General features: G+C 37.1%; 1 protein-coding gene across 1 annotated transcript in view; it reads left to right on the plus strand.

Annotated features, from left to right (window-relative positions):
- The window catches only part of FRK (fyn related Src family tyrosine kinase), a 48097-nt gene that overhangs the window by 1375 nt on the left and 20747 nt on the right, over positions 1-25975 (plus strand). The window contains exon 2 of the mRNA XM_053937879.1: positions 21689-21810. Within this exon, the coding sequence (XP_053793854.1) occupies positions 21689-21810 (122 nt within the window). The remainder of the gene's footprint in view (positions 1-21688; positions 21811-25975) is intronic.

Below are 25975 nucleotides of genomic sequence, written 5' to 3' on the forward strand. Positions count from 1 at the left end.
ACAGAATCAGTTACTTAGCTCCCTAGTAATGATGAGTAAGGTCTGAATCAGCCTGGGCTGCACAGTTACTTCTGTGTGTTGAAGACAGAGTCAACTGAAATAGGTCTGACTGCAGTTCCAGGGGTATATTTTAGAAAAAAAATTATCACTGTGTAAAGAAATACCATCAGCAACATTCATTATTAGGCTCAGAATGAATGTTGACTTTAGAGGGATGGTGATGCAGACTTTCAGTTAAATTTCATTTGAACCTGAAACATCATCTTTGACCTGATCTGCCCACTGGACTGCCACAGGCTGGGAAAATTGGCTCAGATATGATTATGCCAGTCTTTTATCACCTGTAGGATTTTTGCTAGAGGCATTTTAAGGCAACTCTAAGATTAATCTCTAACCTGAAGTCCTTAATTTCCAGAGTTTCACCAGCTGTTTCTATTTCTGTATTCAGGCAGACAACATTTTCAATGGTCATGTTCAAAAAATTTCTTCCAACTGGAGAAATTAATCTGCACGGAAGGCATTTTCTGAATCACTAGATAAATGGTGTTAGGCTCTAATTTAGCTCAGGTTGGCCTTTGCTCTCTTTCAAGAGCTAGTTTTCTTAGAAGTTATCAGATTTCTTTGTGCTATTAATACTTTGAAAGTAATTTTTCTCAGTTATACAACATCTCAGCTCCTAATGTCCTTATCTTTCTATATCTAGAGCTTCAAATACAAAGTTAAGTTTGCCAAAGTGCATTGTTGTGCAACCTCTGGTTTTTTTTACTTGTTACTTGTTAAACATTTTTTTCTTTTACTTTTTTTTATATACCTTTCTCCCTTTATAGTAAAGACTAAGTTACAAGAAAACGTTTTTCTTTATAGATTGTTAGAACACTGGAGAGGAAACAATGGAGAGTTTTTCCAGTTCTCAGATGAAGTAATTTCTCCAAAATGAGCTTTTTATTTCACAGCAAGATTACTGTGGCTTAAACATATTGTCTTTTCTCAGATTTCTTTCTAAGTCACTTGGCTTTAGTGGTCTTCACATATGTACAAGCCTGTCAGCCCACACTCATATAACAATAGACTAAATGAGGTTATAAGGGACCTCTGCAGGACATTTGAAGAGTCATCCCAACTCAAACATGGCCAAAATAAAGCTAGACTTCTTTGCTTTGTTGGGCAATCCAGCTGAGCTGTTCATCCTCAAGGTGAAGATTTTTATTGCCTTGTATCAAATTGGAAGATCCCTTGCTACAATTTCCTCCAAGAATTCCCGTTCACCCACCCTCTGTAGTTTACATCTCTGTTATCCTAGTGAAACAGTAAGACCAAGAGTAATGATGGTTTAAAGAACCACCCTTTGTTTTCCCTAAAGTAAATATTGCAATTAGAAAAAAGGTTGTTCTAGTGTCTCTTTAATTAAAATTCAAAGATTAAATCATTCTCTCTACCCCAACCTAAGTTTATCTTCACTCATCTCTCTATTTTGGTTTTAATTCCCTTTGGTGTTGGTGAATTTTTCATGGCCATGATATAGACATTTGTGGAAATATGCAAAGTTTCTAATGCATAATTGCATCCTGTATGGCATCATTGTATCCTTTATGGTCCCAGCTCAGAACTGACAAAGAATGGAGGACTCATAATTTTGTGTTCACCTACCAAAATGCACATTTACCATATATTTGCAGTGTGTTTTTTATGCTTGTAATATTTTCCAGGCACAGTTGATCAACAGTCTTTGATTTAATTGAATGCACATTTTGTAGCACCAGCCAGCTTCTGTACATCTGCAGAGACAACAGGAATTCTACTTCTGATTGCATCTCCATCTTATTAGACAAAGAAACACTGGTGATTCTTTTCTGAGAAACAGACTTAATTTATGGTGTGACTCTTAGGAAGCTGGAGAAGAAAACCAGACTGATCACATTCTTCAGCAGCTGATTTCAGCATGCTTGTGTAGAAACTATTTTAAAATTTGCATTCGTATACATACATGGCTACTCCATAAAGTCACTGAAACAAAGGAATAGAGGGGCATGAAAGGTTCTACAGTGAGAAATTACAGGTTAACTCTGTAAGTTTAGCCAATAAATACTTGAGAGCTGCTTGCAGAGTAGTCAAATTTCTTTTGTTTATCATTTCAGTTTTGCCTGTGACCTTCAAGAGTATTAACAAGCAAATATATCTGGCCCTCTTTTATCAACATATTGACATGGTCTTTCTTATAGAGACAGAGATCAGATAGTCCATCTGGCACTGTATTGTCAGTTCTGGCAGAGAATAATGCTGGGTCATTGCTTGTTCTCAACAAGTGCTGCAGCAGACCAGTTTGTCTCCTTGCTGAAGTGTCTGTGAATTTTTTACTTTTCCTTGGTAAGAAAAAGAATGAAGTAAAGCAAGAAGGAAAGTAAGAAACTTCTTTAGATAACTTCTTTTCTCTTCCTGGGTGTCTCTGACTGTCCAGTATGATTGAGGTAGAGCTGATAAGGTGGATCAATGTCTGGGGGAAAGGGCAGAAAGAATTTGCAATATCTCATTTGGGAAAAACAAAAAAATAAACACTATTCATAGCAAAGGAAATTTTCATGTATCCTTGGCTATCAGAACTGAGAAAGAATGAGATTTCTTTACTGTGTTGCTCTCCTTTGACCAAAGGTTATCGGTAGAAATTGTATGCTACAACTGAAGGGGGCATTTTTTATATTTTGCTAGTATATTTATATTATAAAATATAACTACATTATATCAAAAGTCAAACACTTATATGTGCATTATTTCTTGCTAAGAAAAAAAAATTGTTTCCTTCCTTTGGCTTAAGTGATCTCTTTGTTGGTGGATGACTTGGATGAAATTAGTAACAATCTGTGTGAATAGGGGAAAAAAAGGTAAATCCATGCCCTGACTTCTGTCTGCTGCAACATTTCAGTCCAAACATGTGCTGCACAAGATGAAATGCATCCAAGAAGCGCACACCTGCTACAATGAAGTCTGTTTTGGACAGACTGAGGAAACAAGGCCTTTCATTTTTATATTTACCAGTAAAGCATCTTCTCATTGCTGAGCTCTTCTAGCACCTGCTGTACTTCTTATACCAAAAACAAACTGTCAGGTGGAGAGATCATGAAGGAATTGTGTTCAGTATCTCTGGAGACAGGTGTGTTCTCCTGGCCCCACCTGGGGTAGGTGGGACAAGGCAGGTGGGGAGTGGAAGCATTAATCTGGCAAACCATAGTCACACAGTGAACTTTCTCTTCATGAGGAGATAAATCTGGTATCATGAAAACATTATTTTATATTATATCTGACCAAAAGCAGACACAAACTATGCTAATGATAAATTAACAACTGTGGGAGTATTTGGTGCTTCTTTCTACATCACAGGTAGCAGTCAAAACCATGAGCCAGACAGATTTTTCATTTCTAAGGTAGTTTGAATGAGGTTATATCTGCTGTATCCCATGAATTTGGAATGCTCTTTTTTCTGTGTTTAGACATATAACACTTGGAAAACAAAAAATGTTATTGGAGATAGAATCATATAATTTAATTTTTGCATCCTACAAAGAATGATCAGAAAGAACAACTTGACAAATACCAAAATCTGAATTAAAAGATAGATCTTGGCAAAGAGTGTGACCTTCCTGTCTCTGTGCTCTTTTTCTGTGTCTGTTATTCTGCACTACAAACAGGAGCCATAGTAACATTTTCACCTGCTCGTTTTATTACTGCCAGTTGTTTAAACTAAACAAGAAAATTACATAATGCAAATTGTTCTGGACAAAAAATATAGCTCAGCTCTGCAGTCAATTTTAATGAAGCAAAAATAAAACACCTTACTGCTGGAGTGATGTGAATTCTAGTTTTGATAGAGGAAAGATAGATTGTACTTAGAGGGGGCTCTTGCCTGCCATCCTGATGGACCTGTGGTCTGTTTATTGAAAGACAACTTACAGTCATAAAATCATAGAATCACTGAGGTTGAAAAAGACCTCTAAGATAATTGAGTCTGACCATTAACCCAGCACCACTGTGTTTGCCACTGGCCCCAAGAGCCACATCCACATGCCTTTTGAACACTTCCAGGCATGGTGATTCCACCAGTTCCAAGTAAGCTTGTTCCAGTGCTTGACAATCCTTTTCATGAAGAAATTTTTTTAAATAACCAATCCCCTTCCTTGGCACAACTTTTCCTCTCTTCTTGTTGTGGCGGCTACCTGCCACAACCTCAAGCAGTCGAGAAGCGCCGGCGAGCACTGCCCGTGTGAGGCTGGGTGGCCGCCACGTGTGCGGGCACTCCAGGGAAACGGCGTCTGCCTCCCTGGTAGTGCTGAGCGCTGCGGCGTGGGTAACGCAGATTTGGTAGCGTCACACGCTGAGAGGAGATGAAGAGACAAGAGAAGGACACTTGTTTGTAAGCCCAAAGAGTCTTTATTCCCCCAGGCGTGGCAGGAACAAAGGTGCTCTCAGGGTGGGTGCAGTGACAAAATGCCAAAGAAACAAAAGATGGCAGCAAGTTAAATAGGGGATGGGCGGACAGGGGTGGAAACCTGCTTCGCCCAATGGGGACAAACGATAGAGGGATGACATAATTATAACAACCAATGGTAACATAACAGAGGTGGGTACAGAGTCCGGGAACAAATAGAAAGGCTGAGGTGGGGTGATTGATACAGAGCTTTCTTGCAGAAGCTGGGGGTGGTTGCAGGATTGACAACCAACAGGGAGTGAACAAACCTTGAATGATGGGACCAAATAAGGAGAAAACAGGGAGAGGTGAGGAGATTGACAGGTAACTGGGGATCCGAGTGGTGGGAACTCACAGGGTAAGAACAAACCACTGTGAGGGGAAAAATGGGGGAGTACAAGGAACAAACCTAACTAACGTTAATAAAACAACTGACTAAATAAAACCAAACCACAACATCTTGTCATTTGTTATCTGGAGGTGACTGACTCCTACCTCACAACAGCCTCCCTCCAGGTAGTTGCAGAGAACAATGAGATCAGCTCTGAGCCCTTTTTTCTCTAGACTAAACAACCCCAGATCCCTCAGCTGCTCCTCCTCCTTGTCCTCCAGACTCTTCCCCAGCTTCGCTGCCCTTTTCTGGACATGCTCCAGTACCTCAGTGTCCTTCTTGTAATGAAACAGTCTAAAACTGAACACAGTTCAGTTTTGGCACTGTACCAGTGCCAAGTACAGAGGGACAATCACTGCCCTGGTCCTGCTGGGCCACATTGTTGCTGATACAGGCCAGGATGCCATTGGCCTGGCATTGGCCGTCATTCATTCCACATGTTCATGCCAATGTTATTGACACAAGACTGCTGTGCTGAGGGAAGCAAATCCATACAAATTCCTCGTAGATTGGGTCAAAGAAGATCATAGCAATTACTTTTAACTTTTGTCAGTTTCAAAAATATTTCTTATCTCTTATATCTTATGTATGTATTTCCCAGCTGGTGGAAACTGAGCCCCAGACCTAATCAATGAAACCTCACCAGTCAATTCCACAGTGAGCTTTTTAAACAACCATCTGAAAGCAGAAGTGTCTAGTAGGTTATTTTCGTCAATCTCCATAGTTCCTTCACCTTCTGTTACCTGATTCAGCTTTAACTGTTTCATACAGTGACTGAATTTCAGTTATTATATGTGAACAATAAAGATTTCACTGGGCTGACTTGTTTTAGACTTCCTGCAAAGTGAGGCTTTTGGGGTTTCATTGGTTCATGTGGGTCCTTTTTCAAAGTGGTATTTACAGTCAAAATTTCTAGAGGATTTTTTTAAAGTGAAACCTTCGATTCTACTAAATACCTCAGAAAACTGAATGTAATCAGTTTTGTGTTTGTGTTCCCTCTTTTGTTTGTGGTTTGTGTTCCCTCTCTTGCTCTCATAGTTCCTTATTGTCACAGTACAAACTCCTGAGGACACCACCAGAACCACCACTAACCCTTGTACTGAAATGAACTTGTAAAAATTGGTCATTGCTTAACAGGACTACACAAAAATCTAGTAGTTTGTTTGCACATTCTTGGAATCTGCCAAGTACAAAAGTAATTCTTACATCTTTTTTTGGTAGAAAAGGTGTCCATCACCAAAATATGCATTTAGTACAAAACATTGAAAAGCCTATATGTGAAATTCCATATTTTCTTTCAATTGATATACTTTATCTATTGGGCGGGGGGTTGTGTGTGCATACATGTATACACGCACACAGTATAGAGAAAGTTAGTCAGACTGATATTTTTAAGATCACGCAATACAGCGTTGTGAGATGAGGTGTGTGGTGCTAAGCTAGATCATGGTTTTGATGTTTTTTGACATGGGAGTGCCTTTTTTGAATTGAAACAATGGAATACTGCAAAAAGATCATTAAATTAATAATTTAACTTCTTTAATGACGGTTAAGCATTCCAGTGCTGTCTTCATGCACATATCAAACTTTGACTTCATCTCTGCTTATTTCTTAAATATTCAAGGACTATACTGAACACAGAAGTAAATGGTTTACCAAAATGTAAAATGACAATTTTTTTCTAGTGCTGGTACTATTTATACATCCATGTGCATATCCATGTTCAGAAAATGTGTCTCTGCTCAGAAAAGTGGAAAGAGTTATGGCATTGTAGATGAGCATGGAAACTTGTCTAATTAAGGTCACCCATTTTCTGGCAATGTGGCTTTCTTAATATATATGTCTTTGTCTATTCAAATTCTGAGAAATTAGGAAATTTTATCCTACCTTGTCTTTATTCAAAATGAGTGTATTATATATTATAATCATTACCTACTAGTTTTCATTACCCTATTACGAAGAATATGGCAATGAATCTTGTGAACACAAAAAAAATGTCCTTAAAACACATCCTGCAGACACAGCTAGTTAGCTTTCCCTAAAGCTTAGTGGCCTTTACAGTGACTTTTAGAGAAAAAAGGAAAAAAAAAAAAAAGGCCACGTAGTCGTCATAACAACTTGATACTCCTGTTTGGTGGGTTTTTTTTCTGACTCAGTAGGAATAAGCATGTGTTTGAGTAATGTTGTTGATAAAAACATTGTCCAGGTATTGTACAATATTTCCTGATAGCTCTCTTTGATGGCTCTCTACCCAGGACAATACAGAGCTGTGCAGAGCTGAGTGATCTCTGAGCAGGTTTAGAACTGAGAAATAGTAACCAACAGTTCAGCCAGGCTAAGAAGTCCTAAAGCTGGGCTCATTTTAAACAAACTAGGTCAGGTATCTCTGTGAAGAATTATTTTGTCACATGTGAAAAGCACTGTTGGTTATAGAAGACTTTCTTTGTGGAAGATTCTATCTGTACTGAAGAGATTTAAGACATAAAAGCATAAGAGATACCCTATAAGGTCAAACCAATGGCTCTCTCTAGCCCCATTGCTTTCAGAAATGATTTTGTGAAAAGTGCACAAGCCCATCTACTTTCTTTGGTCTCTTACCTTTGTGCTTCACCGCGAGCTGGAACTGTTGTATAAGCAAAGTCAAGGGTACATCACTGCCATGTCTAACTAAGGAACTATTGTCAAGTCTTCTTAGCAAAACTATAGGTGTTGACACTGCACAACTCTTTTTTTTTTTTTTTTTTGTTGGTGGGTAAAGACCAAGCTATTAGGACAGAAAACAACCCCACAAAAAAACCCTCTCCTCTCTGCATAAAGTTTTATATTTCTAAACAAGTGTTTGGCTTTTTTTTTTCTTTCTTAGATTGTTGATTGCTTAGTCATGAGTGACACACAAAAAAAAAAAAAAAAAAAAGACATGCTGAAAATAAACAGGCACAAAAGGAATTGGTTGCACTGCACAGGTCCCTGTGACATTCAGGGACTAGTCCTTTATAGATCTCACCTATCTGCCCCATCTACACTAATGCCTCTAAGTCAACCCGGGCTGCAGGCATCAATGACTTTACCCTCACAGATTTATCCATCAATTAATTTTGCTCCCTACCAAAGATGCAGTGCTAAACCCAGAATATGTCCTGTTGTTATCCTAAAGACATTATCTTTCAACGTGAGGCTGTAACAGACATTGCAGATTTTCATACTGAGCGGCCTTCCAGCAGCATAGTTTAGATGACACAATATTTACCTGCACTTTAATTTTAAAAGAGGTTAGAAGAAAAAATATAATTCATCAGACTCAGGTGCTTTTCTGTAGTAAAATGTTTTGTTCTCTTTCAAGCTATGTAAGCAAGGTATGCATAGCAGAGAAAGAATATAATTTATTGCATGATATTTTAAAAAAAGGACAAAATTTTCAGTTATTTTTAAACAATACTATATAGGATAAATTTGAAGGTCCTTCTTTAAAACTTTAAACTTCTTTTTAAACTTTAAAAATAAGAGATTAAACTTCCTTATATAAGAAGTTTGTCCTTCATCAAAATTTTCTTTAATGCTGACATTCATGTTTTCAACTCACATCTGTGTAAAGAAAACCATGAGTGTTATAAGAAACTAGAATGGAAATTTACATCTGTGCAGTTTTCAGTTCTCTAGACAGGCCTAGAAATCATCTGGAAATAGCTTTTTAGAAGATCAAAATATTGATAATGAAGAAGTATTACTTTTCTCTATCACTTAAACCACATAGAAATACCTACTTTTTTTTTCATGCTGGCACTAATCTTAATTAATAAAAACTGGAAAAACAAAGCTGTGATTTATGTGATAAGTGATAACTCCATAAAGGATTGCACTAATTGACGTTCCACTACTTCTGCGCAGACTACTCTATAATACTTTATATTATAAATTTATCTGCAACAATGTCAGTAGGAATTTTTCCTTAGCTTTCTCTCACTAAATTAGATATATTTCTAGCTTAATTAACATTTTTATTCCTGTATTTATAGCATAAAAATTTTGCAGCACAGCTTTTTAAACCTCACTGCAAAAGAAGAGGAAAAAAAAAGAAATCCAATACTCACATGTGGGAATGAATATGTAGCATGAATTTCAGAAATGTTGAGAACTTAACAACTCCAGTTTTCCTTTTGAAATTACTGATCTTTTCAGTTAGCGGAAGTCTCTGTAAGGGAACTTGGAAGGAGTCTTTGCTCCTCTAAGGGTGTGTAGTGAAGGGAGCCATACACAAGAACATGCAGACAAACCTGAGGGGCACACGAGGAAGGTGGTGGTGATGAGGAGGAGCTGCTCAGTTGCATTGACAGAGAAGGGTATGTGCAGTGTGGGAATGTTTCTTTTTCAGGATTATCTGAGGACCTTGCCAACAAGGAAAGCGGGGGAGACAAACACATAGACACCAAAACTGGCGAGTTAATGTTAACAAAGACAATAACAGACATAAACTCAGTCACACTAGCTGATGAGCTACCAGGAAATGACAGGCAAACTCAGACTATGCAACAGATAAGGATGTAAACCTGGGGGTTCAGGATGTTATCCCAGAATAACAACTTGATTATAATAATAAGATTATTATTAATTTTCTGAATATGTGCAAGGAAAGAAAAGAGAAAATGAGATTGTGTTATTACAGAGCTAAAATGCTTGAAAAATCACCCAGAAACTTCCTGTGATGCTGACATAACATCATTACATTACATGGTATTGTAATCTCTTGCAAAACAAATCAGTGTGAGGGTCTTGGTCTGATAATACACACACTGATATGGAATTTGATGTGCTCCAGCTTTACTTCTGGAAGTCAAAGGTATCTTTATTATGTCACCCTTCACATCTGTCGCCCTGAAAAGGTTAGTCTGAAAGGCTGGAGGCCCTTTATTTAAGTAATTCGTTGCCCCATGAAAGAACCATTCTGTCCTTTGGCTTAGAGTCACCTGAGGATGCCAGACTGCATAGTTCTTTATGAGCCCCTCTGGAAACAGAGTGTCCTGGTTGTCCTCCACTGAAAGCTGACCTGGCAGAGGACACAAGTCCACCAGACTGCTGGCAATAGTCGAGGTGTGAACCCAAGTCCAAGAGAACCCAAGTCCAAGAGAGATCTCTGCACAAAATGGATGAAGATATCGATATCTGCTTTGCCACCAGTGTCTTGGGCAGGCACAGGGGCTTTGCGCTTCTCAGGGCTTCTGTATTATTTCTGTACTGAATTTCTCTGTGAGAAAAGACACTAATTTCCCTGGAAGGATTTTCTCAAGAAAATCAATTGAGTGCTTTTGGAAGCTGTAATGGTTTAAGTGAATGTATGATTGAAAATTTTCTTGTCTATTTCAGTTTCTGATGGTGTTAAATCAGTTAATGTTATTTGTGTTCTCTGTACCCTGTTAACATTAAAGCTACCTCAATGTTTCTACTTTGTTCCTTGGTTATGAACAGCAGAATTATTGCTACTTTTACAGTATATTATATCAGTGTAGAAGTACAAATGTATACAGGTACTACTAACATTGATGCAAGATTTTACAATGCTATTTGAAAGACTCTATGCAGCAGAAATAGGGTCTCAAGAATGTATTTTAAGTTTGGGGTTTTTTTAAAGAGGTGATTATATGGCTGTAGTTCACATCCCAAATCCTAAAGCAATGGATGTTAAAGACAGTGGTAGCCTTTCATTGACTCCAAATGCAAGTCGTTGTTTCAGAGCAAGCTTTAAATGCAATGGAACCCTTATTCAGGTGCAAAACTACAACAGAGAATAAACGTTGACAGTTGATTTTAATCACTTAAATGGGACTTGTGTAATGAAAACATCACAAAAAGCAATGCGATATCACTTTCACCTACTGTTTGTTTTCTCATATAGAAGAACTTCAGAGCAGATTAAATAATACAGCATGCAAATGACTAATATTTTGGAAAATGAATACAAATGCTAAAATTAATTACACAATAGCAAAACAGGGACTCACAAAATGAGATGAATTTATGGATATTTCAAACAATGAATGATATCAGATTGTGATTTGTTTCCTGTTGTGCAGTGAACCCAGTATTGGGTGATCTATGCTAAATTACGCAGCTCATGCCCTTGGCCTTATAATACTATTCCTATAGGAGAAGCAGTCCCTTCCAGTCATTACTGAGTGCAAGAGCGGCCAAAGGTGCAATGGTTTGTCATCCTGGAGCAGACTCAGAGCAAATCAATTTCCATGTTTCCAGCATGGTCAGCTGACATTATCAACTACTAAAAAATGAATGTAGTATCATTTGTAATCCCTTACAACAGGTGACAGTACGGTCATGGCCCACCGTGTCCTTGCGGGAAAGGTTTACACACAATGTGTCACAGAGTTTTAGTCTAATGCACAAGTCATCTTGGTGTTTGTGTTGCAAGATAGTAAATTTGCTTTAGGCTGGAAGAAGAAATGCCTGCCATTGTGATGGGCTTAAACCAATTTACTCACTGTTGAATTTTCCTTATCTAAAAAATCCCACACAGTTACTTTACTGTAAAAGCCCGTGAATCCCTGACAGGCCCTTTATTTATAGGACTATTTAGAGTCCTATATTTAGGGTCCTTTATTTAGGGCACAGCTCATTATTTATTATGCTGAAAACAATGGCATAACACAAAACAAAGGTATTTCTTGGACCAAAACAGACTTTAGGGGCTCAGAGTCCTTTTTGACACATCTGTTGCCCTCTTCTCATGGGAAAGTAATCTCCTGCAGTTTCTTCATCTCTGCTTTAGTGATTTGTTAGTGGAGCCTGGGGTTCCTTTTGTGTCTCAGATACACATAAGGTCAGTCTGCCAGGGTAGGGTCAGTCTGCCAGCGTAGGTGAGAGTTTTACATTTGCAGCCATTGGGATTGTGTGGAGTAAGCTACTGTTCAGTGTTACAGTCCAGTTGTCAGTGATTAGTAAATTGAAACCATCTGTTTTTAAAGACACCACACAGTGAAAGTGTGGTGAATCTGCTCCTTCAGTCTAGAAGTATAAAGACTTTTTTTCTGGCAATAACCTGCAAATTCCCATCTTGCTATGAAGAAATGATAGCAAAAGTAATGCCTAATTATGGTGGTAGGTTCATAGACAGTCCCCAAAATATTACCTCTGTTCAATAAAGTGCTGTTTTCCATATGACAGTATTTAAGCATCTATGCACATTGTAAATTCCAGCAAGACAGTGACTATAATATATTAGAATCATAGGTTTAAATTGCCTTGTTTTAGCTAAAGGTCCCCTTTTACATGGATGAACGTATCACTTGTGTTCTAGTGCACATATTCATTATCAAATGTGAATGGGACAAGAGAAAGGAAAAATGTCTCCTTTTGCCTGGAAGAAAGAAGCAGAGCGGTTTCTCAAGAATCCTTCATTTTAGCTTTATATGAAATCAAAATATGCCCTGAAATAATGTGAAGAGTATTGCTTGGTTTTGTCTTGTGTTCAGATAATGTAATCACTTCTGAACAAAATTAAAAGGAAAAAAATGGTTATATTTTGTTGGAACTTCTATTTGAAAATAGAAACAAAAAACCTTTAAATTTTAAAATTATTCAAATTGAGTACTTTCTGAAATTAAACTATAATATTTTGTTTAGAAAATAGATGGAGAAGTATAATTTAATTCTCTTTTCCTCTTTGCTTCTATGCCTCCTCTCATATCTCCTCTTATATTCTGCCATCTCACCAATAAAAATCTCTCAAGTCTAACATGAATTTAGTGTTTCTGGAAAAACACCAACCAGTGAGCTATATCTGCTGACAAGAACACTAGGAAAATGTTATCCAAAAGCCAAGAGCAAAATGGGATCTGTTATTTTCCAAAACTGTATTTCACACTGTAATGGTTATTCAAAGAAAAATCACAATGTTGATCTCGAAGTGTGGAAAATACAGCAAAACTTAGAGAGTGTTACGACAGTCACTTTCAAACATACAGACAGACTTTTAAAAACATAAACTAGTGTTGGTCTGTTGCTTTGATAGATCTCTGCTGCTTACGTGGTGTAGAAATGAGCCTTTATTTTACACAACTATTTTATATACCTCTATTCACCTGTTCTGTGTTTTTTTCTGTGGAAAGAAAAACAAACTTATTCCATCCACTGTGAAAAGACTCAGAAGCTCCAAGTCCCACACACAGCGTGCACAAGACAGTCTTCATTTTAGTTTGTGATAAGTTATTCAACAACAGGTTTCTGAGCAATATACATGACTCAGTTCTTTCCGTATGAAGCAAATTCATTGTAGTTGCCAAAGGTTACGTGCGATACCTGACATAACTGTTCCTGAAAACCTGAATTTCTGGTTTCACTTGGAGGGAATTAGATTCTTATTGTGGTAAATAAGTAATCAGAACTATGCTGAGTCACTGTACATAAACAGTTTAAATGTTCTTTTATTTCAATTCCAAGTCAGGTACTCTCTGCAATGTGTTAAGATCTCAGATGATTTACTTATGTAGACAGAGAAGGGCGTTATTATATAAATGTTTTTGCACAACCTCTCCTGACTCACTTTTTGCTGATGGTACTTTGGTGAATGAGGTTTAAAGCAATGACTTCTAAACAATAAATATGTGATGAAAACTAATGTCAAATTATTCTTTTGTCAAGTACAAAAGTGAGTCGTGTCATGAACTAAGAAAGTGACAGAGAAAAGATCTGTGTAGAGCAATCCTCACAGTGAGAGTCAGTCTGTGAAATTGTTTCAAGAGATGTTCTGTAAAATTGTTTCCCCAAGTAGGACTGAAATGGCTGCCAAAGGCCAGGCTCCCTGTGGGAGAAGGGTAAGATGAAAACCAGCATTTGCTGAGCAGTGCAGCAGCTCAGCAGCAGGCTACAACCCTTGGGCACTGAATGCAGTCCTCAGCTTTGTCTTTCTGTTCTCATCATTACCTAGTAACTCTGACTTTCTTCTCTCAATCCATCCACTTGCTAATATTCTATGGTCCTCTCAGCTTTGAATTTTTACTGTCCTGTTTTCTCCCTTCCTCCTGTAATGTCCTATGGCTTCCTTTACCATTAGCTTTAAATTCCTAACCTCTTAAATTTTGTACTTCCATATACCCTTCAGTATCAGATAATAAATGACAGTGAGAGACAGACAGAATTCAAAATGATCCCAGGCATGCCTGTAGAAAGAAGTAAGGAGGAAGGGCTTTGCCTGAAACCCAATCTTAGGTTTTCTGGATTCTGCCCAGTTAAAGTCTGTAAGCCCTTGAGAAATCCCTGACTTTTCACTATTTAGATTCTTAGGCCATTTATGGGAAGGTTTGTGTTTTTAAAAATGCTCTTGAAAGGAATCTTGCTGGCATGTTTCATCTTTATGATTTAACCAGACTAAAGATTTTTCTGGTTTTGTTTGGTTTTATCTCATATGTTTTGGGTTTCTTTTGGTTTTGTTGTTGTTTTGTGGGAGGTTTTTGTTGGTTTTTTGTTTTGTTTTGTTTTGTTGTTTTGTTTTATTTTTCCCTTGGAAACTGTCATCAGGTTCACTGTAGGCTATACAGGGAAAAATTGAAGCAGGCTGCCCTCATCTCCCACTCTCTTCTTCATGCACACCCCTCATCCTATGTAAAGCACATTTTTTTCTTAATTATGTTATATCTGAAAGGCTTTCATCTATGCAGTGATATTTCCTAATTTTTTGAAAAATCAGCTCTTGAAGCAATTCTATTACTTCATTAGTCTTATAATTAAAACAATATTTTCTATCAGAAGAGATTGTTTAGTTGCTTTTAAATTTTCCAGGCTTTATCTGATTGGGTGTGAATTTTCCAGTATTGATACCAGGCACAGATGAGATACAGGCTGCCTCTTTCTCTACCTGAAAGCAAAAAAAGTGTCTCAGAACAATACAAGAAATCTTTTCTTCATGTACTTTGCAAAAAGGGCTTGATATTTAGTAGGGAAGATTACTGCACCATAAGTGTGTTCTTTTTTGCTATCTAAGAAAACTTTGCTTCAAAATGACCAAGGCTTTGAAAAGAAAATTATATTTTTTATGTAGTAACTGAACATATTATTAAAATTTGACAGTCACGTTAACTATTTTTGATATTTTGGGAAAACCCAAAGTGCTTGGAACCTTCCTGTCAGCATAGAGAGGACTTGCTAGTGGCTCCCTTGGTGAACTTCTGCCCCTGTTTCTGCACTATTCTTTACCCACAGCAGACTGCAAACCTGGCGTGGGTTAAAAGCTGGTTCAGCAGCCTTCTTTGTCCTGCATGGATGACAACAGAGAAGAGTGGTGCACACAAGCCTGTTCAGGTTTCCATGTGCTGAGTAAGGGCAGTGGTCACAAGGTGGTCATATGATGAAAGTAGTTGAATGAGACCCTGGAGGATCTCTCTGTCTCTTTGTCTCTTTAGCTTTCCATGCATCTCTCCTTGTCTTCTGTGGCACAGAGGTTAGTGCCTATTGCTGTCCAAATAAACCACTACATACTGCAAAATGTTAAATTCCTGAAAGGCAGGCCCTTGGACTTTTCAAGTTGGACATCCAAAATTAGTAGAAAATACTCATAGTATTTTCATATTGCCTTAGTCCCTTTCTGGGCTGTTTCTCCAGTGCAGAAAATATGTTACAAGGAAAAGAGCCACAAAAAGAATTTAATGAATGTTTGTACAGCATTTGGATATTACAATAATGAACACTGTAATAGAAGCTGCTAGGAAAGAAGCCATTCATGTAATTTTGTAACTGGCATGGAGAGCAGATGCTAAACAAACTTAATTGTTTAAAACAGTATCTATGCAATGACAAAACAAAATAGAGGGTAACTATTAGGTGAGCAGCCGTAGCTACGCACTACCACAAGCAGCATTCATTTTAACACTGTAGGGGAGCACTGGATATGACCATGTAATTAAAGATGGTATCACAGTGGATCTTCTGAAAATGGCTGAGTGGATGCCATGAAAGCAATATTAATATTATCATCTCCTAACTTTGAAGTACGTCAGTGTGCAGTTACAGCTTTCTATGACAGTAGATTTTGAGGCATTTTAAATGTAAACTTCATATGCTGTTGGTGATTTTCTATATTTGTTTTAGCTCTTACACAAGCTTTCTTCATTCTAGAAGAAACTGGGTTTCAGTATAGAGAGTATCTGGGTGGTTTTTTTTTTGTTGTTGTTTTGTTTTGTTTTGTTTTGTTTTGTTTTGTTTGTTTTTGTTTTGTTTTGTTCTTTTTTTTTTCTTCACCTAAGAATTTTGCTCTAAATGCAGTAATCTTTGCTTTTATCAGTCAAAGAAACCTATTCTCTTCAGCCTAGTACTACAGACCCAGTTAACACACTTGAGTTAATCTTCTGGAAGGCCAGATAACCTTTTTGTCAGCACCATTTGTTCCCTAATGGAGACTTCTGGTTGAGAACTACAGGAATCTCAAAAAACCCTCTCAGCTGTTGACATTTAGCAGCCTCAAGAGATTTACCCCAACATGAGAAAGTAAGTCCCAGTTGTAAGCACTTAGGAAAAGTGAGAAGCAAGATGTCCTTATGCCACAAAGTGCCGATCCAGGATAGGATTGTGCTGTTCATTTTAGCATCTTCAGTAATTTTTGAAAATAAAGGTTATGTGACTTATTTGGTGTTATTCATTCTGTTGTTTCTCCTTGCTATTTTCATTTTTCTCTTTCCTCCCTCCTCATTCCTGTTTTAATGATCACAGCTTCTATATGTGGTTGGACCTTACTGCTGACTCAGCCCTCAGGGCTTTTGCTTTTAACTGGACATTAACCAAATTAGGAGTATGTCACAGACCTCTGCTTTTAACCTTATCTTACCTCCAGTGACCTGCAACTTCAATGAAAAACTAAAATAATCTTCCCATATCCCAGCTACAACTACTTATTAAAGGAAATTTGGTGACTTCAGATATGACATTGTGGAGTTTATTCTGACTTTTCTCCAGTATATATTAAATCTAAATAATGGTAGAGGATAAAAGTGGGAAACTGGTGAGCCTTAAAGGAAATGGGTGGAAAACTTCTGCATCATTTTCTCTGCTCGTTTTCAGTGGGAATAACAAAAAAGCATTGAGGGATCTGCTGGGATTTCCAAGAAAGTTAAAGACTGCAGATGTTATTTCAGGGTCAGTGTTTAGCTTGGTCATGAGCATCGTACCCACGTCCCAAAGAGGGATGCTAACAGAGTCCTTAATCATAAATTTAGAGTTTCTGTTGGAATACAATTGTGAAGCAGCTGCCCAAGGAGTGACATGTCCAAAGAAATATTTTGTCTGGCCCATGAGAGGAGTGCTTTGGCTAAGGCTCAGCACACACCTTGCATTAGAGTCAGGATTCAGCATGTTAGGGATTCAGAAGAGACCAAGAAGAGAGGTTGAATGTAGGGAGGTGTGGGGTCTGTGAAAAGGGTGTCCAAGGAATGACAGGCTGCCAAAAAAATATTTCCCCTGAGAGCATTTTCATCTGGACCATGTCTGAGAATCCTTTTTTTGGGAGAGGATTAGTTCTGAGTGTTGGATAGAGTTAATTTCAGGACAGAAAAAGCCCATAGTTCCAAGATTAGTTGAGATCTTCTGTAAAATCTTCAGTCTCTATCTCAGATAAATGCATTGCACAGATTTGATCAGAGGGGGATTTTGTATTAATGAGAAGGAAAAAAACTCATTTGCATACTCTTTCTTTTTGCTATGGGAATATTTGTGAATTTTGTTTTTTCCACTGGGGCTTTTGTCATTTTCTAGGCATGTTACCAGGCACTGGAAATGTTGCTAGTAATATAGCATTGGAGATCTATGCCTCCACATTTTTCTTTGCTTTAGCTCTTGGCCCATGTTACTCCTCTTCTGCTGTCCAGTTTGAAAGTTCCTGCCATATCTTCCTGCTATAGGAAGTGTAGGAGTGACTACTTTTAATTTAGCATATTTTTATGTAGCAAAGCACATGGAGACAGAAAGCAAAGCCAGGTAAATGGGGCTTTGACCTTCAGATGGAGATCAGTAGTGCATTGCACCATGGAGGATAGAAAGCTTCTCAGGAAAGGCAGTGGTGGAGCCAGGTAGCACTACCAACTTCCCTTGAGTTCATGACTCCATCTTAACTCAAATTGGGCTGAACAGGTAGGCAGGAAGGAGTGTAAGGTGATGCGATCTCTGTTTCTTAAAAAAATTGCCCTTCAAGTATAAACACCAGCATTCAGAAAGATGAAGATTTCCTTTTTTGGACAAAGGTCTTTAGAGGTCTCAGCAGTAATACTGTCACAGTCAGGGAACATGCCATGACAAAACCTGCTATGATCCATGATGTGATATGGTGATGATGAACATGCTAGTGGAACTGATGGCCAAAACAGAAGTGATTATTACACTCTCAATAACCATGAAAATCTCACTGGTATTCCCGTATTGAGCATCATCTGCAACAAGTGAGGACTGTGTTTGTTATGGACCTATATGAAGGCCATGTTTTCCGGCTCCAAAGTTGTCCTATATGTGATGGCCAAAATGACCTGGAAGTACCCTGGAATTTTTAATGAACATATTCCCAATAGTGATGAATGATGGTGTAAGCAAGGGATTTAGAGGAAGCTGCTAGAAACAATCCCCAAAAAACAGATCTGGCATCCTACACTTAAAAGGGAGTTGGGGTGTTGGATGCAGTGTTGGCCAGTGTTAGCAAGTTCCTGGGTCTTGCTGACAGAAGAGCACTATTGCTGTGCTAGCCAGACAGCTCCTGCTAGAAATGGGAAATTGTGTCCAGTTCTGAATGCACTCATTTGTGCCATACCTGGTTATCTACTGATCCAGCACCAACAGTCATGACCCAATATGGCCCGGCTGTGAGCTGAAGTTCAGGCTGATACTGTGTAAGAATTGCTAATTCAAACTTCTCCTGGACTGTCTGGTGCCAATACACTGCACTGAATTCAGAGAAGTTACTTAACTAGCTCAATGGATAGTGCTTCATGTTTAGTTCTTGTTTGCCAAGTGTTCTGTTAAAACTTTCATCTGTCTTTGAGCTATAAAACATGAATAGATTTACTGAGGATTGGGTGTTGTTTTGGTCTGACCTTCCTATCCTGCAGAGCAATATCTTGTAGTGAGCAATTACTTTGATTCATTACTACTTTTTAGAGCACTTTTCCCTCTAAGATACACACTTTTGGATGAAGTAAAATATTAAGCCTTTTGAGCAGAAGTTCAATTGCTAGAAATCAAAATAAGCTCTTCACGCTTTATAAAAGGAATTTAAACTTCCATTACACTGAAAATAGTACTTTAAATTCAGATGTGCTTTAGTTAAAAAAAAAAGTGAATAGCAAATTAAATTATTTGCTTTGAAGTTAAGAGATTGTTTTTTTCACATTCAGTATTACTTTTGGTACTTTATAATTATAATTGCAAACCAAATGGCTTTGAACTAAGAATCAAATATTCAAGTGCTATTAAAATTAATTTTCCCTGTATTTTTCTGAAACAGTTTAATCAGATCATATAAAGTCAGGCAAATGAGGTAATACACAATATGTATCCACTTTTCACTCTCCATAATAATTGCTCCAGTTACCATTACCTCCTCTAGTACCATTGCTCTAATTATATTATTTTGCAAGTTAGGATCTTTTTAACTGCTAGGCTTATCTGGAGTCAGAACCTACATATTATATATCCTCTATATAACCTTTAATGCTAATTTCATATTGTTTTAAGTGAAGTTTTTCCAACCTAATAAAAATAAGCATATAAGCTGAAATGTTTTGAAATCAAAGAAGCAGATACTTATGCTAAAAGTGATGCACTTATGCACATATTGTTTTCTCAAATCATGGTTTATATTGTAGACATGGTTTTATATACACAGAGTAATAGTATATTAATTTATATATTCAAAATACTAACCAACAGTTTCAAACCAACAGTTTCCTCTAGTTGCATAGGTTGTATTACTGTTTCAGCTTTAGAAGTTTGAGTTACTAACAGTGTATGTTCAAATGTTGAGTCACATAAAGAGTATATTTTGACTATGGCTATGAAATCCAGTCTTGCTAACAATGCACTGGAAGCTCTTTTGGGTTTGGTAAAAAATTAAATTATTTTGAAAAGGTACTACCCTTGTAACCCAAGAAGAAAGGAGACAAAAAATTAAGCGCCTCTTCATATACACTCTAATGAAGATTAGTCACTTTGAATATGATTGAGTGATAGCTAATACTTCAAAGGGAAAAATATTTTTTTTTTGGCTCATATAGTTTGTTAGATTTCAGATGTTACTCTCAGAGCAGGAATATTTAGAAATTTCAGAAAGATTCTAATTTAGATTTTAGGGCAGACAGATTTTCTTTGAGACTTGAATACAGTTGAACTTGGACTCTCCTTCCTTTGACAAGAACCTTAGTCAAGGATTCAAACATTTATTGATGACTTAGTTTTCTGTAGTCTAATGAATGAATTAATTAAATTAATTAGTTGAGTTAATGAACACATTTAACTAATTAAAATTACTTCTAACACATTACAGCTTTCTAGTGAGATTACTTTGCTTGCCAAATATGTATCAAGACCTATTTTATCCAAATAATCTTCAACTCAGCGGACAGGAATATGGTTTGGAAAAATCTGTCTTTAATTTTCTTTTGTTAATAAAGCATATTCAGCATGGGCTAGTGCTGTCTGTATTTGCCTCTTTTTATTTCCTCTTTGTTAATACAAACCCATTTATCAGTCCTCATGCTTGATCAGCTAAGGCATCACCCAGTATTCTCATTTATTTCCTCCATTCCTCTTGATGACTACAAGCCTTGCAGATACTAAAATAGTTTGTTGATGACTCTGTCTGTACTTTTCACTAGTAATTTACAAATCAAGTAGGCAACTTACTTGTGGTGCATTAATTTATATTTGAAGTTTGTATAATAGTTTTAGCTATGATTAATTTAAAAGGAGTTCTCCTATGAGCTTATGGCGTCTTTCTGATACCTATTTATCATCACTTGCTTCAAGTAAGAGGTGGAGCTAATCTTGGAAAGAGCTTTGCATGTTTGCTGGAAGGAAGCTGAACACCACCCCAGCTGAAAATGCTGACCCATCTCTGTTTTATTTCTCTTTAATTTAGACTCAGCACAAAGCTACGAGAGACCTAAATCCTATCTTCAGAGGAGCAAATTAAAATTATTGCTTGAACAAGCCTTTGTGAACTACAGGGTTTACCGAGGAAAAATGTTTTAAAAGCCATAGATCTGAGTAGATTTTCACAGAACACAGGTGTGGAGATATTTGTAGAGACTTGAGGGATAGACTGGTTTTGTTTGTCAAAAAGCAGCAAAGCTGAAAAATTGCCAGTAACTCGTTTGAGGTATTGACGTGGCAGTGGAATGGGGAAGCAGGGTGATTTACGCCTTGGAACCTGAGAGCCCTTCTGTAGTTTGAGAGATCTTTTGTCTTTTAAGATGTTGGGTTGTTAGCACACACCTGCACCTCTACTTAGTTCAAGTGGCATCAGTGGGCTTGGCATCAGTTTCTGCCTTTGTAGCCTTGGAAAATTTTCTTGGTGATTTTTTTCTGGAACAAGGCCAGTCTGTCTCTTCTGAATGCTTGTTGCCTTGAAAGCAGTAAGACTTTTCATCAGCAATAAAATCCAGATTTCACTCAAATGTGTAAGCGATGTTTTCTAGCAATAAATTTGTTCTGTAGTTCTTGTTGGCTTTTTTCCTCCCGTACTATTGACATTTAATTAACATAGCACAGATTATCTCTTAGTAAATATGCAGCATGTTTACAAAAGCTAAACTGTCTTCCTGGTATGTTTCACTGAGTGGTAAAATTAATGGTTTTTATTTGTTCAGATGGTTCTTTGGCCCAACCAAACGAGCAGATGCTGAGAGACAACTGTTGTACACTGAAAACAAGGAAGGAGCCTTCCTAATCCGAGAAAGCGAAAGTCTAAAAGGCGAATACTCACTCTCAGGTATATGCTAGTTTTTCATCTGAAGCAATGTTTTAAATTTTTTTCTGGTGGTCTGGGCTTTTTTATCTTTGAGAACAATAAACTGTGGGCATAAAAATTAAATTAAATTAACAATGGATTTTTTTTCCCCCAGGAGATATATAAGGAAAACTTGGCAAAAGTAATTTGAGTTTATATTTTATAAACTTTGTTTATCAATATACTAAGAACAGAAATTAACTTTTTTATGCTTAGTACTTTCAGTGTTCTAGCTACCTTAATATAGATAGTATTTTCATGACCAAAGCATAAAAAATTACATTAAAATTGTACACTACAGCTCTAATTAGTACACAAAACAAAAATAAAAATAAAAGCATGTTGACAGATATCTGCAATTTAAGAAAAGGAGATTTCTGTTAAAGCTCACATTTAGGTTTATATTTATTTGTTTTCAGGGAGAAAATCATAGGAAGGTCATCAAAGCTGTGCTTTAGAATCAGTGATGTTTCATTGAAAATTTCACTGTAAACATCAGCAAAAATAGATTTTAAAAATAAAAATAATTTAATTTTGTACCAAAAAATAGATGATGATGCATTTTGAAATTTATTTAAGTGCTTTATTTGAATTTGAATGATTATCAAATTAGGACACTTATTTGTTAATAATTTTACTCACATTTAAGTACTTAATTTTGTTTTCATTCTGTAGGTATTTGCCATTTTAGATAGTAAATGTGATTGTTCATTGGTTGTTTTCTGTGAACATTTCCCATCAAACTTGTCATACAACTGCGAGTCAGGAGTATAGTGTTGTCCTTGAGACAACAGGGCTATACTCCCAAACTTCCTAATGTGTTCTACCTATATTAATTCCAGAGCCAGGAAAGGCTTTTGATGTTTGTGAATAAACCATGAGTAGTCACATGCAGAATCATGCCAATAAAATGAGAGGAACCTTGTCCATAACCAGATTCTTTCATATTGACTCCTCTTTTGCCTGGATGATTATGTGTCATTTACCTTCTGAACATTACACAGAAACACAGCTTAATATTGTGAAGAAACATATTCTTGGTTTCACTTTCCCAATTATAACTAAAGTGTATGTACCTGCAATGTCTTGTGGTAATGTGAGGAATGCTTTGCCAAGACAAAGAAATGTGAACTACAGGGGTGTTTATTGAAAGAAATGTGATATTTACAGTACTGAGAGAGTTTAGTCCACAGTTTTCAGTTTGCCCTCAAGGAAATCGGTCCTTGCCATGAAGTGCTTAAAGGAAAACTACCTCTAGCAAGGAATCAGACTGCTCCTGAGCTGTGACAGAACTGGCCCCTTTGTGTGTGTACATTTTTGTCCAGGGGCTGTATTACAGCCACAGACTGTGGCTTTCTCTACACGTGCCAACTTATTGCTGTGTTACATGTTTCAGCTTCCTTCAAGTTCATCAGTGAGCTGATTTCATCCAAGCACTGGGCTAGACTGATGACAGGGTGGTGTTATGCAGGGAAGGAAAGACAAGCCTGTATTATCTTCTTAATGATGGCATGTAAATACATGGCACATTACTAAAAATCAATGAAAAATCTTTTGATTGTGCACCTGGGGGTGGGAATGCAAATTCTTTTTATTATTCTCTCTCCTTTTAGGAAAGATTTTAAATATTAATTGTTTATCCTGCATCCTAACCACTTCTCTAACAGGAAAGTAGAAGTATCTTAGGTAAACCAGAGAAAAATCCTAGAGAATTAAGTAATATTAGGCCAGCATTTGTAGTGGTATAAGATCTCCCTGTGATGCTGCTGTTTAGTTTTTTTGTTACAAATTTTGGATAGAAAATTTATTCCATCTGATCTAGTATATTTGATTCAATTATGAAAGCTTGTGGTACACATTTAAAAGAATTCTTTTATAAGCTTATTTGGGAAGAGGAGATTTGATGATGAATGATAAGAGCAAGATATGAAACCAACAGTGTTTGTTTCGTGCTGGTTTGCTTGATTAAGGAAGGTAAGAGTGGCACTGAAGAAAATAATATACACAGAGGCAAGGCTCCAGCTGCAGGAGCTAGCTCTCCTTCATGCACAAACATGGGTTGTCCTCTAAAAAGTTATGCATGAATATATGTATCATCTCAGATTTATTAAATGTTTGTGCTCTTTTAGGCAAAGAAAGAGGATAAACTGAAGCAATCTGCAGACACTATTGGTGGCATCATTTCCCAGTGCTGCTATATTCTTTAGCAGCTTCCCAAAGTTGAACATAATTTATCCTTAACATGCTACTTCATCCCAAAGAGCTAAATATTATTTGCTGCTTACTGAATCGGCTTAGCTGAATGACATCTTTTGCTTCCAACCTAATAGTATACATCATGGTCTAGATGTTTTATGTCCATATTCTCATTACTTACTGTCTGCTTCTTGGAAAGCTAGTGCATTCTAAAGCAAACAATGAAATGGTTTGTGTTGTGGGAAGCATTAGTAGGTAAGAAGGTAATTCAGTTCACCAGGTTCTATGGAGAATAGAGTTTTCCCGCACCTTCCTTGTTTCTGCCATCAGTAGGAATTATGAGACACTAAAGCTGAGGCAGAAGGACGGCTTCTATCTCCATGGTAGCTGATACACTGACAAGGGAGAAATCACAACCCGAAATTTTGGAATATGTCCCTAATTTCTGTTTCAAATTTTTTCAGTCCAGAAACATTACACCTCAAAAGTCCCATCTTCTGTAGGTCTGATTGGTTTTGCTCTGGCTTTTTTTGCTGTTTTTGGTTTCATTGCAGAGTAGATGATAATGGCTTGAAGATAAGGTCTTTCTGATAGCTTTCAGAATTAAGGTCTTTAAGAAAATATTTTAATTCTCCATCCAGCATGTGATTTAGGTAAAAAAGAAGTTGAAGAGGAAGATTTTTTTTTCTTTTACCCAAGAACCCATAAACTGATTTTATGTATTTCATGCTTGATTTCATACTCATATGGACAAGGAGATATATAAGAGGTTTAATATTAATTAAGGAGACAAATTATCTCCTTAGTAAGGAAAAAAAAATAAAAGTTCAATCTTTCATGAAAATTACACTTTTTACTTCTAACTTTCCTTTTTGGGAAAACTCTCAATTAGTAAGATTTGGATAATAAATAATTATTTAAATTAAAAACAAAAATTCATGTTCGGAAAGGTTTTTATCATCTGTGAATAGTGAAATGGAAAGCTCATCAAGCCAGATAGGCCCCCAACATGTATTACTATAATTTTAGGGTGTTTGACATTTTAAAAATAGGTTTTCCCATTTTAAAAATGCACATGTTGTCGACAGATTTTTATGTTGATGACTCCAGCATCTGGTGTGAAATGCATTAAATTTTAAACATGTTGGTGCCATCTTAGATGTTGCCTCATTTTAATTAAAAGCCATAATTTAGATGTGCTCAGCTTAATTGAGTGTCATTGCCAATGATAGCAGGAGGCTCTGTACTTAGCCCATCACTGAATAATGGTATCTGAAAGACTTATTGCATTAAATAACAATGTAAATAGATTGTGTTTTCTTCAGCTATTTTTTGCATGCTCCTAAAAGAATATTGTTCCAGCACAGGAAAAACAGGTATTTGTTTAAGGCAGCAGACTCATAGAACTGGCAAAATCATGGCCATACTAAAAGGATGATTTTGGATCTGCCTCTGCACCTGTTCTGTGCTGGTGAGAGTGATCTCATGAATCACCCTTCTCCCACATCCACTCTGGACATGGAGGCAGAGCAGAGGTGCTGGTGGCAGTGCTGGGGGAGGGCTGTTCCCAGGAGGTATGTTGGGACACGTCGTTTTTGGCAGTAATAGAAAATTAGTGTCTCCATGACTCATTTGGTGAAGGTGTGGACTCTGCTGATGCCACCATAAATTTTTGTGCCCTGGGGAAGAAGTAGTAAATTATTTTATTTGCATTCTTAAGGTGGCAACATCTACTTCTGCTTAACCCATCACGTGAAGATGGATAGCTAGGAGAGGATAATCCTTCTGCTAGACTGAAACTATGTAGAAATCTAATGGGGAGCTGTAATTCTTTTGGAAAGGTCAAGTTGAGGAGAAAACCTCTGCAGTCTTCAAACCCGGTTACTGTCAAGCACTGTGAAACTGAAATTACAGTCCTGTCCTGGTTAGTAGTCTGGCATGGACGTAGAGA

The sequence above is a fragment of the Vidua chalybeata genome, chromosome 3 (genome assembly GCF_026979565.1).
Source record: "Vidua chalybeata isolate OUT-0048 chromosome 3, bVidCha1 merged haplotype, whole genome shotgun sequence".
Classification (NCBI taxonomy): domain Eukaryota; kingdom Metazoa; phylum Chordata; class Aves; order Passeriformes; family Viduidae; genus Vidua; species Vidua chalybeata.